This window comes from Somniosus microcephalus, chromosome 9, assembly GCF_052327205.1.
Source record: "Somniosus microcephalus isolate GS21.2 chromosome 9, FLI_Smic_1.0, whole genome shotgun sequence".
In the NCBI taxonomy this organism is placed as follows: domain Eukaryota; kingdom Metazoa; phylum Chordata; class Chondrichthyes; order Squaliformes; family Somniosidae; genus Somniosus; species Somniosus microcephalus.
In genome coordinates, this window is record NC_140995.1 from 152,506,780 (window position 1) to 152,524,406 (window position 17,627).

At 46.3% G+C, this 17,627-nt stretch overlaps 1 protein-coding gene and 1 pseudogene across 1 annotated transcript in view; both read right to left on the reverse strand.

Moving 5' to 3' along the window:
• Window positions 1-14,250, reverse strand: part of slc35f6 (solute carrier family 35 member F6) — a 40,433-nt gene extending 26,183 nt beyond the window's left edge. The window contains exon 1 of the mRNA XM_085997402.1: window positions 14,104-14,250. Within this exon, the coding sequence (XP_085853528.1) occupies window positions 14,104-14,180 (77 nt within the window). The 5' untranslated portion in view covers window positions 14,181-14,250. The remainder of the gene's footprint in view (window positions 1-14,103) is intronic.
• Window positions 14,251-15,068: 818 nt separating this feature from the next.
• LOC147112785 (uncharacterized) lies at window positions 15,069-17,395 on the reverse strand (annotated as a pseudogene).
• Window positions 17,396-17,627: the final 232 nt, after the last annotated feature.

Here is a 17,627-nt window from a genome sequence, read left to right on the forward strand (position 1 = left end):
GACAGAACCAAAGTATGAATTTAGTTGGTCTGCCATTTCTTGGTTTCCCATTATAAATTCCCCTGATTCTGACTGCAAGGGACCTACGCTTGACTTCACTAATCTTTTTCTCTTCACATATCTATAAAAGCTTTGAGTCAGTTTTTATGTTCCCTGCTAGCTTACTCATTCTATTTTCCCTTTCTTAATTAATCCCTTTGTCTGCTTTTGTTGAATCCTAAACTGCTCCCAATCTTCAGGATTATTGCTTTTTCTGGCCAATTTATAGGTCATCTCCTTGGATCTTATGCTATCCCTAATTTCCCTTGTTAGCCACAGTTGAGTCACCTTTTTTGTTTTATTTTTATGCCAAACTGGGATGAACAAATTCTGTAGCTCATCCATTCGGTCTTTGAATGTTTGCCATTGCCTATCCACCGTCAACCCTTTGAGCGCCATTCCCCACTCAATCCTACCCAACTCGCTCCTCAGACCATCGTAGTTTCCTTTATTTAAATTGAGGACCCTAGTCTGAGTCAACTACTTCATTCTCCATCTTAATGAAGAATTCGATCATATTATGATCGCTCAGACCCAAGGGGCCTCGTACAACAAGATTGCTAATTAATAGCAGCAGCAACTTTTAGATTTAAAAAACCCCAGCACAATTGGAGAGGGAGGCACTTGAATTATAGTACTAGAGGGAAGAGGAAAGTCAGAACTATTATGTCAGTGTATAATTGAGACACAGACTGCAGGAGTTGGTTATAACAGGTCTTTACTGAATGGAGGCAACCTGGAACTATTATGCAAATGTTACTACACAGGCTTATATACAGGGGTGGTCACTACTGGTACTGCAGTATTCAGGGGCTGCAGAATATAGTTCCTTCTGCAAAGTGCATACACTACAAGAACAGCAGCTGAAGCATAGCCAGCTAACTAGTTCAGCTCAAGGGGAAGGGGCTCATGGCATCCAGCAGAAGAGGCACAAAAAGGTAGTCAGCTTTTCAAGCAGTCTGTCACTCTAGTACCAGCTTCTAAATATTTCTGTATCTAGAATGTTACAGTAAAAAAAGGCTCTTTTGCACCTCTTGTCATTTCCCTGGTGCAAGGGAATTTCCATAACCATGTAGTGTCATAGGCCTGGATTATTCCAAATTTGGTGCATTAAAGAGCAAGATTAGCACTTCTAAAAGTAAGGTTACTGGCTTTAAAATTAGTGTGGCATACTTCCATACAAATGCTTATGGCATTTGTCTGAAATACCTGCCTCCATTATTTTAAGCAATTACAGTAGACAATTTCAAATTAGATTAGCACTGCCACTAAAAGTGGAGATAGAGAAACATTTATCTGCTAGTAACCATGGAACAGCTTAAGACCAGTGACAATCAGTTACTGTTCAGCCAAAAAAAATTGCAATCTATGTTCTGTTTCTAAAATACAAATTGCACTGAAAAAAAAAAGTAGTGAATCATTAACAAAACAGCCATTTGAATTTCACCACTTATGGTTTGCATTCATTAGATCATAAAGCTTTTTAAAAAACTTGAGAATTTAATTCTATTTGTTCTGTGATTTAACAGTTCTTTGCACTTGGATCTTGCATTGGATACAAGAGCATATTAAAAAATACACACGAGCATACATGCCAACCTAGCTAGCAAAAGCTGATCAACAGCATCAAATGAGTAGACAACCCTGAATGTAGACAGTAGGAGTGTGACGAAATATTCCATTCACCACTGCCTGTGACTGAGATCGGTTTCAGTGTCATTTCCCTTCCCCCAGACCTCATTGTATTGTGTACTGGAATGTGCTGTATTGTATACTAGAATGTGCTGTGTGTAGGGCTCCGCCCATACCTGGCCCCGTTTGTAAGCTAGTTCAGTCTGGCCTCAGTCTCCAGAAGGAAGACATATCTCTCTCTTATGTGTTACGTTCTAAGTTAATAAAAGCCTTGTTTTTGTTCTGCTAACTTCGAGTCTCGGAATTATTGAGGCACATCAATTTTATTAACTTATTTTTCAACACTATGGATCAACTCCTGAAACCCGAACGTTTGGATTTGGATCAGCACGCTTCGGACACTGGTTTGAGTGTATGGAATTCTTCCTGGACAATTCCGCAGCCGTCAAAGACGCTACGGACGCTGCGAGGATGAGACTCGGAATTCTGTGGAATTGGGTAAGCCACCGGGTTTACCCCCTCATCCAAGACGTACCTGGCCACCTGCGACATCTTAAAGGTGCATTACCAGCAGCCTACGAATGAGGTGTCTGCTAGGCACCTGCTCGCTACCCACGCACAGCGACCTGGGGAATCGGTGGAGGAGTTCCTAAGCACCCTGAAAATGCTTGGCAAAGACTGCAAGTGCCGAGATGTAAAAGCCGCAGTGTACACTGACGAGCTTGTTCGCGATGCCTTCATCACAGGCCTCAGCTCCACTTACATCCGGCAAAGACTGCTGGAAAAAACGGGGTTGGACCTGAAACAGGCTGCGGACACCGCGCGATCCCTGGATGTGGCCCAGAGAAACTCGGACGCCTACTCTTCAGCCCGCGCCGTGTGCGCCGCCATCTTGGAAGGCATCTTCCCCACCCGACAGCCCGACACCGGCTGGGCCCCGCTCTCCCCCCAGAAGCCCTACGACAGCCGCGACGCGTCAGGGACCCAACTGCTACTTCTGCGGGCAGCCAAAGCACACCAGAAACCTGTGCCCGGCGAAAGGCACCACCTGCTTTAAGTGCGGTAAGAAGGGGCACTTCGGGAAGGTGTGCAGAGGGAACCCCGCCGGAAAACCAACCGCCGGAAAACCCGCCACGTGTGTGCCGTGGGAGCGGCCATCTTGGACGCCATCTTGCCCGACCTCATGGGGTCCACCATCTTGTGAGCAGACAGCGTGGACGCCATCTTGTATCGATCAGGGCCCTACAGTGGCATCGGTCAGTGGACCAGACCAGGCCGCACCCGCTATCCAGATCAATGGTGGACATCGAGGTAAACGGGTGCCGGGTTAAATGCTTAATTGACAGTGGAAGCACGGAGAGCCTTATCCACCCAGAACTGGCACAACAACTCTCCCTAAAGGTGGTCCCTACTCAGGGTACCATCTCTATGGCTGACAAAACCCAGACATCGACCATTCTGGGTTACTGCACGGTACAATTGTGCATTAAAATCATATACAGTTCCATTAAAGTATTAATCATGAAGAACCTATGTGCGAGCGTGATCTTGGGCCTGGATTTCCAGTGCAACCACCAAAGCATCACGCTCAAGTACGGTGGGTCCCAGCCGCCCCTCAGTGTGCGGTCTGGCTACCCTGAAGGTAAAGCCGCCTTCGCTATTCGCGAACCTTACCCCTAACTGCCGGACAATAGCGACCAAAAGCAGGAGGTACAGCTGGGAGGACAGGCGGTTTATCGCGACCGAGGTAGACAGGCTCCTGAAAGAGCGCATTATTGAATGCAGCAACAGCCCGTGGCACGCCCAAGTGGTAGTGGTAAGGGGTAGCGAGAAGAAACGGATGGTGATCGACTATAGTCAAACGATCAACAGGTACACCCAACTAGACGCCTACCCGCTACCCCGCATATCAGAAATGGTGAACCAAATCGCCCAATACCGGGTGTTCTCCACCATCGACCTCAAGTCAGCGTACCACCAGCTCCCTATCAGACCAGAGGACCGCCCGTACACCGCCTTCGAGGCGAACGGACGCCTCTACCAATTCCTCAGTCCCCTTTGGGGTGACGAATGGGGTCTCGGTCTTCCAGAGGGAGATGGACCGCATGGTCGACGACCACCACTTGCAGGCAACCTTCCCCTACCTCGACAACGTCACCATCTGCGGCCACAACCAGCAGGATCACGACTCGAACCGCGAGAGGTTCCTGAAAACCGCACAAAAAACTCAACCTCACCTACAACGAGGACAAGTGCGTTTACAACACCACGCGCCTCTGCATACTAGGCAGCGTGGTGGAGAATGGGGAAATCGGACCAGACCCCGACCGATTGCGCCCCCTACAGGAGCTGCCCCTGCCCAACACTCCCAAAGCCCTGAAAAGGTGCCTGGGGTTATTTTCTTATTATTCCCAATGGGTCCCCAACTACTCCGACAAAGCCCGCCCCCTCTTGAAAGCATCCTCTTTCCCGCTCTCTGCTGAGGCCCACGCCGCCTTCAAAAGCATTAAGCAGGATATTGAGCAGGCCACGCTACAGGCAGTGGACGAAAACACTCCATTTCAAGTGGAAAGTGATGCGTCTGACTTCGCCTTGGCGGCCACCCTCAACCAGGTGGGGCGGCCCGTAGCTTTCTTCGAGGACCCTCCAAGGGCCCGAGATCAGACACTCCTCCGTGGAAAAGGAGGCCCAAGCCATCGTGGAGGCAGTGCGCCACTACCTAGCCGGCAAACGCTTCACCCTACTTACCGACCAGCGGTCGGTAGCGTTTATGTTCAATAATAAACAGAGGGGGAAGATTAAAAATGATAAGATTCTTAGGTGGCGGATCGAGCTCTCCACCTTCGAGTACGACATCATTTACCGGCCAGGGGCCCTTAACGAATCCCCTGATGCCCTCTCACGAGGGATGTGTGCCAGCGCCACCGGGGATCGGCTACAGACCCTCCACAACGACCTCTGCCACCCAGGGGTCACGCGGCTGTTCCACTTCATAAAGTCCTGTAACTTACCCTACTCGATTGAGGAAGTTCGGTCCCTGACCAGGAACTGCCGCACTTGCGCTGAGTGCAAGCCTCGGTTCTACCGCCCAGATAGAGCCCACTTAATCAAAGCTACACGGCCCTTTGAGCGGCTCAGCTTAGATTTCAAGGGCCCCCTCCCGTCCGTCGACCGCAATGTTTACTTCCTGAACATTGTGGACGAATACTCCCGGTTCCCATTCGCCTTCCCCTGCCCAGACATGACCAGCGCCACGGTCATTAAATGCCTCAACAGCCTGTTCGGTATGCCGAGCTACATCCATACGGATAGGGGGGGGGGGGGGGGCGTCCTTCATGAGTGAAGAGCTACGCCAGTACATGCTGTCCAAGGGGATCGCCACGAGCCGTACCACCAGCTACAACCCCCGGGGTAATGGCCAAGTGGAGCGAGAGAACGGGACAGTATGGAAAGCAGTCACTCTAGCTCTAAGGACCAAGGGCCTCCCTATCTCCCGCTGGCAGGAAGTCCTCTCGGATGTGCTCCATTCGATACGGTCGCTATTGTGTACGGCCACTAATACCACGCCCCATGAACGAATGTTTGTCTTTCCCCGGAAATCCACCTCAGGCGTATCCATGCCGTCATGGCTCTCCACCCCAGGTCCGGTACTCGTGCGAAGGCATGCGAGGGGCCACATGACAGACCCTCTCGTGGAGCCAGTACACCTACTCCACGCCAACCCCCAATACGCATATGTCCGGCACGCCGACGGAAGGGAGGACACCGTGTCCATAAAAGACGTCGCCCCAGCCGGCATCGACAACAACCACGGCAATGACGATCACAGCAACTCTTACCCACCCACTACCCTTTCATCACCCCTGGAAGAACACCGACCAACGGCACCCCCACCAACTACCCCTTCAACAACCCTGGCGGCACCCCCGGCAGAGACCCAGGAGGCTACCGGGGACACCCAGCCGACACCCGCGGCAGCGCAACAGCCACGTCGGTCGCAGAGGACTATCAAACCCCCGAACAGACTAAATCTATAGAAGGGGTGAATGTGATGAAATATTCCATTCACCACTGCCTGTGACTGAGATCAGTTTCAGTGTCATTTCCCTTCCCCCAGACCTCATTGTATTGTGTACTGGAATGTGCTGTATTGTATACTGGAATGTGCTGTGTGTAGGGCTCCGCCCATACCTGGCCCCGCTTGTAAGCTAGTTCAGTCTGGCCTCAGTCTCCAGAAGGAAGACATCTCTCTCTCTTACGTGTTACGTTCTAAGTTAATAAAAGCCTCGTTTTTGTTCTGCTAACTTCGAGTCTCGGAATTATTGAGGCACATCAAGGAGCTCAAAATTAAAGTACAACAGGCCATGGGCTTGTCATGCTCAGTATGTAGCAGGAAAAAAAATGCAGTTTACACAAGTGGTGGATTCAGAAATTACTTAAGGAAGGCATCAGATTTCACAGGCAATTCCCCATTACTAGAATTAATCTTCTCCATTTTACCCACAAAAAAATGCATTTCAGAAGGAAAATTAATATACACTAAATGGTAAAAAGATGTAGGATTTCTGAGACACAAACCTTTAAAGATGGAGTGCAAGTTGATAAAGCTGTTGCAAAAAAGTATGCTAGCAAGTTAATACATGTATTTGTAAGCTACTTGTAATGAAGTCAGTCACTCTAGGTTCATCTTATTTGACAGTACTTTTGTTGCCTGTACCATTTAGGTGAAAGGAAGCACACATGGTCCCTTTTCAAATCCTGGAACTATAGATCAGTAAATGCAACAACTGGTAGTGAAGTTAATGGAAACTCTCATGAGATGCTATAAATTAAGATTTAGAATTCAGAGATGGTGAATCCAGGATACTTGCTAAACACACCTACCTCTATTCCAAAAAAGTTTTTTTTATTTTTATTTAAAAAAAAACATTTAAAAGAGCTACGCAAGAAAACTAGACTCATGGTTTTGCAGGTGGATTAAAAAAGGCCGAGACTGCAAACAAAAAGATATTCAATGGAGTTGCTTCCCAGTGGGGTCCAAAAATAATGAGGTGCCCCAGGGTTGAGTCAGAGTTCCCTTCTGTTTATTTAATGAGCCAGAGGAACAAGACATAAGCAGCACAGTAACTAAATTTCCTACACTTCAACAGTGAATACACTTGCACTTCATTGGCTGTAAAGTGCTTTGGGACCTAGGGACTATATAAGTGCAATTTTTTCCCCCTTTCAAAGTCAACAACCTAGAAGAGGGAAATAGATTGTGAATTAATTTTAATAGACTATGGAAGTGGGTGTAAGACTAGCAAATATAGAAGTGTGCAAATTATGAACATAGGAACAAGGGCAGAACATATAAATGATTAGTATAGTACTTCACTGACTGAAAAGCACTTTGAGATGTCCATGGTAGCGAAAGGTGCTATATAAATGCAAGTCATTCCTTCTTTTTTGGGGGTGGGGAGAAGAAAAAAAGCACAAGTAATTATTAATCAATCACTCACTCAGGGTTCAAGTCAAGAGGCTACAGTCAAAGCAGTCTTAGCCCAGCTGATTCATTACAAAACCAGGACCACAATAAGAGGGTTATAAGATTGTACATGATATTTGAGTACTGTGCCCCATTTTGGTCCCCCAGCTCAGGGAGGACATTGTGACTCTGGAAAAGGTGCAGAGAAGGGCAACAAGGGATCATGGAGCTACAATGATAGACTTGACATCTTGGCTTTGTACTTGCTGGGCAAGTTCAAATCCAGGTATTTAAAATTTATTAAACATGATCATCATGCAAGTAGATATTATATTGGAGGAGGTAGTGGAGACAGAAGGAGTTTGATGGATATCTGAAAAACCAAGTTAATCATTGGATATAAATTATTCTGGCAAAAAATGCATGGATTTGGGACCTCCTGGAGTTTGTCAGATTATTTTAATATCCCTGTCACCCATGTGGACAGAGGATTCCTGAATTAGCTACAAGTATTTAGCCTCTCCTAGGAGATGAGGGAAGGTTGATGCTTGGGCAAGAAGCCAACTGAAAGACATGAGCGAGCACCTAGAGGCTGAAGGTCTTTTCCTCATCTTGGAATGGAGCACAAACACATGCCTGGTGTTGCTGTGCCCAACTGTATCCTGATGCTTTGGTACAACAGCTGATGCATACACCATTCACTGAAGTGTGACATTCAAGTATCCCAATCATTAGGCAAACTCTGGATCTTAAAATAGGCAATGTTCTAATTTAAAAAGACTTTGTACATGGCTATAAAGTCCTTAGATGTTTTTCTGTTAAGCAATTTCTACTGTGTAGAATTCAAAACAGCCCCAGACATCCTGACTGACAAGATTAAAGCAAATGGGACAAGTTGTGGCAGCCAAGATTTTTAGCAATAGCTTACTCCATCCTTGTGGTTAAACTATTGGCATCAATTGCAAGTTTATACAATTGCTTTCAAAAGTAAATTTCTGGTTTTATAACTAGTCTACAGTAATTTGTTTTCCTGGAGTCATTTCTTAACTACACACAATCAGTCATTAATGAAGCTGCCTGCCCTAATTTGCTTCCGAGGGAAAATGCAATGATGCCGACTGCCTAAGGAAGTTTTACAATAAAAAAAAAAGGTAAAGGGTCCATGTAACCTCAAATCTGCTTATAAAAAAGGGAGCTTGGCAGCATCAGCTGGAATGCTGAAAACAACTGTTCAAGATAATCCTACATTTGAACAAATGCACTGCTCTCAACATCAGCCCTTCCAAATTAATATAATTCAGAATTTTGTTAAGGCATTACTTTTTTGATAGGTATCGTTAACTTTTAGTATTTAAGCAACAAGAGATCAAAACACTGCTTTCAATAGTAGAGAAACCTATTATAAACAAGCTCCACAATGCTTACTTCCACATATGATGGCATGGTCTCCTTTTCTTACCAAAACAAGAATCCCAAGTCAGATTTACAATATCAAATAAAGTGCTTTTTTTATTTTTAAGAATCATTCATTAAATCCACAGGGGACCTGATTTTCATCTCATGCAACAGTGCAGGACAGGCAAGATGTTACCAGCACAGACTTGGCCAGTGTGTATATTTCCACAGTTGGCTCAATTAGCTTTTTGTGAGCAGAGGTGAACTGACACCCTCTGAGCTGGTTCACAATTTGTGGGCTTGCAGCAGTTTAAAAGGGGTCCCCATCAGTTTAAAAAAAAGATAGGGACACAATCCAACTTTGCTACAGGTGTAGCTATATCCACAACTAATACTTATTCCAAGAGCAGGGCACCCCAATTTACTGAGGTGCTAGAAATATAGCTGCAACAAGTACACTAGGGAGGACAGGGCTCTTTCCTGCAGATAATGGTCAGAACACAAGGGATGGTTAGGAGGTGGCAATACATAATGGGGCAGTAATTCCTCCCCAAACGTGCGAGTAAGGCAGGGGTACTCGCGCGTCTGGCCGGAGGAAATGCCAGTTTTCAGCATGCACAGCACATGCGCTGAAAACTGGCATTTCCTCTCCTCTAACCCAAGAGGGGAAGAGGCTAGCGCGTGCGCTGTAGGGGGCAGCGCGTGCGTCTTGGATTTCCTGTTTTGGGGGATTTGCGCATGTGTAAAGGCCTCCAGTCTTTACGCTTGTAAAAAGCGCACACAAGTATTTTTTTTTTTTTTTAAAAACAGGTAATTGGTGTTTAAGTGCAATTTAGAAAATTTTTTCCCCACAGGTTTATTATTTTAAAGAATCTACAATAAAAAGGTAAGTTTAGTTTTAGACCCTTATTAAAAATTTATTTTTTTCAAAATAAATTGTTTAAATTTTTTTTTTAAAAACTTATTTATACTTAATTTAATGATTGGGATGTTTAAAATTTTATTTAAAGTTTAAGTAGTGTTTTGGGGTGCCGTACTTCTCATGAGTTTGATAGTTCTTACTCAAACTTATGAATAAAGTTTCCCCTCCCCTGATTGGCTGAACAGTGCTCACCTGATCCCAGCTGGCACATCGCACTAATTACGCCGCTGGGTCAGGTTAGCACAGCGCGCCGACATCAGAACCGGGCCAGACAGGAAATCCACTGCGGGCCAGGTTTCAGATGTCGGCGCGCAGGGCGAGTGCACATCGGGGGCTGGCACGTGCGGCAAGCCCCCGACACCAAGTTCTGGGCCATTAATGCCAACAGCAATGTTAAGAGGACCATGCAAGAGTGCCTCACATCCCAACTCATTTACTGTACTTGTATGAAGCATGTTCATATCACACTCACCAGCATTAACTGATATTGATATTTCTGTATCTCCTCCTGCCAATTTTAATTTGTCAACACCCCCTTCTACTCTGCAGAAAACAACTGCACATAATAAGGATTGCCCCAACCTCCACTATCTAGGAGGAGAAGTTAGTGCAAGAGGACTGGGGTACAGAGAAAATTGAGGAAACTGTGGGATAGGAAAGTAGGGTTGCCTCCCTTCAAGACTTCACCAAACTGTTCCTCCTCTTTAATCCACCAAGTCATTCTGTCACTCACTGGACCAAACTACAAGCTGAAGCAGACTGCCAATATCAAAATCACTGGAAAGCAGCCTCTCAAAAGAGCAGTTATGAAGACAGCATTGCAACACTGCAGATGCTGGAAATGTAAAATAAACTTGTTCTTTTCCACCTTCCCTTGGTTGTGTCACAAAATGGAGTGGGGGTGGCAGGAGGGTGTGGTTACAAGGACCTGTTGCAGGAGAAAATTATGTATAATGTCCACAAGAGCCAGGGGCCTGGAGGAGGCATTCCCAACATGGAGCTGCTGGGGAAGCACTCTGATCTAGCCACAGCAAATAGGAAGATTGGCAGGACAGGGTTTGCACCAGATTAGTGAGTGGCCATCTAGAGAGTGACCCTGCCACCCTGTAAGGCAGCAGACAGCCAAAATCTTCCACATGCAGATGGTCGTCCTAATCCCAAGACAGCAATTCTCACCAATCATTAGATTGTACCCGCCTTCCCTCAAGAGCCATCACAATAGGTTTTAGGGGCAGAGGGGGTGGGATTAAAAAAAAAAGCTCACAGCATTCTCAACCAAGATTCTGTCCCCAATTCCTCAACCATGATCGCCTCCATCTCTCCCCCCCATGAAAATCACTCACTCCCATGCTCCACCTGGGGTGGGAGTTCCCCAGGGGAAAATTATTGTTGGAAAGGATGTGGCACTGGGTGATTCACAGAGCACAAAGGAATCTGAGGAGTGGGGGAAAAATGTGCTACCTCCTCAGTAGAGGTCAGATAAAGGTAGAATGGCTATTAACACCACTGCGTCTGCCAATGATTGAGGGGCTAGACAGGGCAGGACTTGCAGCAAGAGTCAGTTTAAACAGTGCACTACAGCAAACAGTCTGCAGAAAGTGTCTTACGAACTACAGAAAGCAGAACCCAATGGCTGAAACTGCAGGAACTTGCTGGCAAATGCATTTTGCTGGGGATAGCTCCCTGCTGAGTGGAGGACAGTTACATAAAAGGTCAATCCTAGATACTTACATCCAGGCATGACGGGAATTATCCAAATAGCGCCATACTGGCCGAGAATAATGGGGTCACCATATGCAGCCATAAAATGGTGCCCGTGGCTTCAGAGTCATGGGACCTTAATCTCATGTACTTACCTGAAACACATGTTTGAACATCACACCCACATATATGTTCCAAGGATGCAAGGTAACAGATTGCCAGGACTCAAATTTACAGCCATCATTTGCAGCTTCAATGGTGCATGCGATTCCTTCACTAGAATCTTGGACAGTGGGTGGCACCTCAGAGGGTTGGTGCCTCCTCCTCTTATGGAAGAGGAAAGTACAGCTCCAGTGGCAGTAGGGGGACAGATTAGACAGTACCCTGCATTCCAGCTTCCAGAACCTGAGGGTCCAGATACAGGCCACAGTCTCCAGACTGACTTTTTAAAATTTGTTCCTAGGATGTGGGAATCACTGCCAAGGCCAGCACTTATTGCCCATCCTTAACTTCCCTTGAGAAGGTGGTGGTGAGCAGGGTTCTTGAACCACTGCAGTCCTGTGGTGAAGGTACTCCCAGTGATGTTAGGAAGGGAGTTCCAGGATTTTGACTCAGCAATGATGAAGGAATAGCAATATATTTCCAAGTCAGGATGGTGTGTGACTTGCAGGAGATGATGTTTCCATGCACCTGCTGCCCTTGTCCTTCTAGGTGGTAGAGATCACTGGTTTGGGAGGTGCTGCCAAAGAAGCCTTGGAGAGTTGCTGCAGCCATGGTACGCCAGTGGAGGAGGGAGTGAATGTTTAAGGTGGTGGATGGGGTGCCAATCAAGCAGGCTGCTTTGTCCTGGATGGTGTTGAGCTTCTTGTGTTATTGGAGCTGCACTCATCCAGGCAAGTGGAGTATTCCAATCACACTCCTGACTTGTAGATAGAGGAAAGGCTTTGGGGAGTCAGGTGGTGAGTCATTCACCAAGAGAATACCCAGCCTTTGACCCACTCTTGGAGCCACAGTATTTGTGGCTGGGCCAATTAAGCTTCTGGCCAATGGTGACCTCCAGATGTTGATGGTGAGAGATTCAGCAAGGGGCAGTGGTTAGCATTAAACCAGCCATCCTACTGGTCAGTGGGGAGACAGAACCAGGGCCCAGTGGAATGGAAATGGCTGGAATACTTGCTTAAGGGTGCCATTTCTCAGCATATGCCAGGCATCTGGCCTTCACCCTCAAGAACACCAGCAAAACCTGACTCCCTAGACGCAAGCTGCCAAGATGCAGGCAGCAGCAATTCATTCCCAGGAACAAGCTTCCACAAGAAAGGAGAGAGAGAGTGTGCCAGTCATCCTTTGTTGTTCATGACAATTAGTCATTAGGAAAAGGTGCACTTATTTCTAATGAAGATTTAGAGTCACATTGTGCAACATCACAAGAGTGAAGGAATTGTACTTTATTTGAAGGTGGGAATTGTACTTTATTTGAAGGTGGGGGAGTAGGAGTTAAGAGTTTCTCATGAACCCATATCAACTGTTTGGGAGAAGGAGAAATTCTTAGGGTGTAGCCTCCTCAAATACAGTACACCTTTCCTTCATCCTCTCCATTATAATAGTAAACAGAGAATACAACAGGCAGTCAGAAGCAAGACCAGCACTACCACAGGGCAGAACAAAAAACAAAACAATTTAGGGCACCTGCACCACAGCCTTCAGTTAAATTAACTACACAAGGACTCACAAGCAAGGCCAAACCAGAATATTGAATTTAGGTGCAAAAAGCCAGTTGAAGTGCTTTCCACCCCAATTAACAGGCAAGGAAAAAATGCTCTTATTTGAGGCTCCAGAAACAGCATGGAATTACAGGCCTGCACCACTATGGATCAACACTCCTGCTAATGAGATGCAAATTAAGATGAAAGCTGATTAATTGGGCAGGTGCACTCTTCTGCCAATCAACAGTTTCCAAAGAGTCACACAGGCCATGTTACAAACATTGGGAAAGATATTTATGATCAGCAAGTGCCATACAGATGGGCAAAGCATTTAAACAGGAGCCAACATGTCTTTTAAGCATAACAAATCATAAAGCAGCACAGTGGCATAGTGGTTAGCACTGTTACCTCACAGCACCAGGGACCCAGGTTCAAATCCAGCCTCAGGTGACTGTGCAAACTCCACAGACATTCTCCCAGTGTTTGCGTGGGTTTCCTCCAGGTGCTCCGGTTTCCTCCCACAGTCCAAAGATGTGCGGGTTAGGTCGATTGGCCATGATAAAAAAAAAAAAAATTGACCCTTCGTGTTAGGGGGGGATTAAATACGTGGGGTTACAGGGATAGGGCTTGGGTGGGATGGCTGTAGGGACCGGGTGCTAGGGTTTGGATGATCTCGTTGAATGGCGGAGCAGCCTCGAAGGGCCAAATAGCCTACTCCTGCCTTCTATGTTTCTATGTAAAATCAGGGTTTTCAGCTAAATTGCGCAATGGTCACCTGCAGCAGAACAGGAAGAGTAGATGCCAGGAGTTCACTCCTTCAGCTGCTGAAGCTGTTGCTGCAGTGCTGCCTGGGACTTGCAGTCCTTCGCATTTAGCGGCATGTGGAAGTCTCATTTCGGGTGCAAATCGCCGACTATAATCCCACAATAGGGATTCATCACAGTATTTTTTTTTTTTTTAAATAAATCTTCGATTCTGTTTAATGCCAACACCTCAATTTAGCCCACCTCTTGGCCCCCGCCGCTGGCTGCCATTAATTTCCATCCCACTGCTGAATGCGAGCTCGAATAAGTGAGATTAGGAACTATTGCACTGGCGGATTACAAATAGAAACAAGATCAGAAGCAATCTCCGGGTGCGAATGATAAATCCTGGCGAATGCGGAAGGATGATCTATTTAAACAGAAAGAAAGGAAATAACCTGCAGCGCTCAAACCCCCCTCCCCGATACATTTCCTACTTACTTGGCCGACAGCGTGTTAATAGACCCTGTAACGAGCATCATCGCTGCCAGGCAAAGCTGGTACTTGGTCCAAGCCATGGTCAACCCGTCCTATTCCCGTTCTCAGCACCTTTTTCTTTTTGCGGCTTTTAAAGGGAAACAGGAACAAGCAATCACATGGTTCAGTCAGCTGAGAGCTGGACAGCCTGAGCACCAAGGATAAACTTTGCGGAGTGTTCACTGTTTGACCAGCAGGGTGATTAAAAGCCACACTTAATTCCAGCGAGATTCACATATTTTGGGGGTTTAGTTTATTTTTTCAAAAACGCTTGAAAAAAACATCTGCACAGAGTAAATGGAGTTGCAGGCCGTCTATTTATGATCATAATAAATCTCGCTTTTAACATTACTCTGGATATAGACTTAGAGGGGAATTTTTTTTGCAGGGCCGTGGGGAAAGTGGGACTAATTGGATCGTTCATTCCAAGAGCCGGCACAGGCACGATGGGCCGACTGACCGCCTTCTGTGCTGTATCAGTCACTGATTCTGATTCTAGGATGTTGACACTTGTTAAGACAACAACATGGGCTGTGTGATATATTTTACTGTTTTTCTAAATAAGGAGGCAATCTGGCAACAGCAGATTTGAAATTAGTCACGGATGCTTCTAATTGTACAGATGAATAAATAACCTTGCTGCATAATGTTGGGAGCAGATCAGGGGAGCTCACCAATTAAACCTAATTTTAACCTTTACATTGAGGAGTAGTAATTATATTGTTACTTTTACATTATTTCACAATGGATGATTAAACACAAGGCTTTAAAAAAAAGACTTTTTTCAGAATTCAGGGGGAAGCTACTTTCCGATATTGTAGCGTTGCTTACAGCAAAATACCTCAGCCTCTTGTATGTCATTGTTCGCCTGTTTGCATTTTTCATTTATTCAGCCCTGTAAAAACTGCACTTTTATGTGCTGTAGTTTTTCACTGTAATACAAGCAATGGAATTCTGGCTCCGTGTGCTATTACTGAAATAAGATTTCACACAGATGTTTAGACTCAAAAACATGCTGGTTTAATAAAATATTCAATAGAAATTAAAATAAGAACGTTGGAGCAGGTGACCTGCAACATACTACAAAACCCATCATCGGCAAATATTTCACTATCACCATCTGATATGTTGCATTTTTTGAACTTTATTACTTACATTTGAACATTAAATAGAATAATTTGTATAAACCATTTGTGTACTTATTTACCTACCAAAAGCTCAACTGTAACTTTAAAAAAAATCATTCATTCACAGGATGTGGACGCCACTGGTAAGGCCAGCATTTATTGCCCATCCCTAGTTACCTTTGAGAAGGTGGTGGTGAGTCGCCTTCTTGAACCACTGCAGTCCATGCGCTGAAGGTACTCCCACAGTGCTGTTAGGTAGGGAGTTCCAGGATTTTGACCCAGTGACGATGAAGGATCAGCGATATATTTCCAAGTCAGGATGATGTGTGAATTGGAGGGAACTTGGAGGTGGTGTTCCCATGCACCTACAGTCCCTGTCCTTCGAGGTGATAAGTGTCACGGCTTTGGGAGGTGCTGTCGAAGAAGCCTTGGCGAGTTGCTGCAGTGCATCTTGTAGATGGTACACACTGCAGCCACGGTACGCCAGTGGTGGAGTGAGTGAATGTTTAAGGTGGTGGATGGGGTGCCGATCAAGTGAGCTGCTTTGTCCTAGAATGGTTACAGCACAGAAGGAGGCCACTTGGCCCATTGAGCCCATGCCAGCTCTCTGCAAGAACACTTCAGCTAGTTCCACTCCCCCGCCCTTTCCCCATAGCCCTGCAAATGTTTTTTCTTCATGTCCTAGATGGTGTCGAACTTCTTGAGTGTTGTTGGAGCTGCATCCATCCAGGCAAGTGCAGAGTATTCCATCAGACTCCTGACTTATGCCTTGTAGGTGGTGGAAAGGCTTTGGGGAGTCAGGAGGTGAGTCACTCGCTGCAGCCTCTGGCCTGCTCTTGTTGCCACAGTATTTATGTGGCTGGTCCAGTTGAGTTTCTGGTCAGTGGTGACTCCCAGGATGTTGATGGTGGGGGATTCGACAATGACAATGCCATTGAATGTCAAGGGGAGGTGGTTAGATGCGCGCTTGTTGGAGTTGGTCATTGCCTGGCACTTGGGTGGCACAAATTTTACTTGCCACTTATCAGCCCAAGCCTGAATGTCATCCAGGTCTTGCTGCATGCGGGCATGGATTGCTTCATTATCTGATGAATTGCGAATGGAAGTGAACACTGTGCAATAATCAGTGAACATCCCTGCCTCTGACCTTATGATGGAGGGAAGGTCATTGATGAAGCAGCTGAAGGTGGTTGGGCCTAGGACACTGCCCTGAGGAACTCCTGCAGTGATGTCCTGGGGCCTCCAACAACAACAACCATCTTCCTTTGTGCTAGGTATGACTCCAGCCAGTAGAGAGTTTTCCCCCTGATTCCCATTGACTTCAATTTTACTAGGACACCTTGGTGGCACACTCGGTCAAATGCTGCCTTGATGTCAAGGGCAGTCACTCTCACCTCACCTCTGGAATTCAGCTCCTTTTGTCCATGTTTGGACCAAGGCTGTAATGAGGTCGGGAGCCGAGTGGTCCTGGTGGAACCCAAACTGAGCATCGGTGAGCAGGTTATTGGTAAGTAAGTGCCACTTGATAGCACTGTTGATGACACCTTCCATCACTTTGCTGATGATTGAGAGTAGGCTGATGGGGCGGTAATTGTCCAGATTGGATTTGTCCTGCTTTTCTGGACAGGGCATACTTGGGCAATTTTCCACTTTGTTGGGAAGGTGCTAGTTTTGTAGCTGAACTGGAACAGCTTGGCTAGAGGCACGGCTATTTCTGGAGCACATGTCTTCAGTATTACAGCCAGAATGTTTTCGGGGCCCACGGCCTTTGTTGTATCCAATGCACCCAGCTGTTTCTTAATATCACGTGGAGTGAATCAAATTGGCTGAAGATTGGCTTCTGTGATGGTGGGGACCTCAGGAGGAGGCCGATATGGATAACCCACTCGGCACATCTGGCTGAAGATGATTGCAAATGCTTCAGCCTTGTCTTTTGCATTCACAAGCTGGGCTCCACCATCGTTGAGGATGGGGATGTTGATGGAGCCTGCTCCTCCCGTTAGTTGTTTAATGGTCCACCACCAATCACCACTGGATGTGGCAGGACTGCAGAGCTTTGAGTTGATCCATTGATTGTGGGATCGCTTAGCCCTGTCTATAGCATGCTGCTTCCGCTTTTTAGCATGCATGTAGTCCTGTGTTGCAGCTTCCCCAGGTTGGCACCTCATTTTCAGGTACACCTGGTGTTGCTCCTGGCATGCTCTTCTACACTCGTTGTTGAACCAGGGTTGGTCCCCTGGCTTGATGGCAATGGTAGAGTGAGGGATATACCGGGCCATGAGGTTACAGATTGTGGTGGAATACAATTCTGCTGCTGCTGATGACCCACAGCACCTCATGGATGCCCAGTTTTGAGCTGCT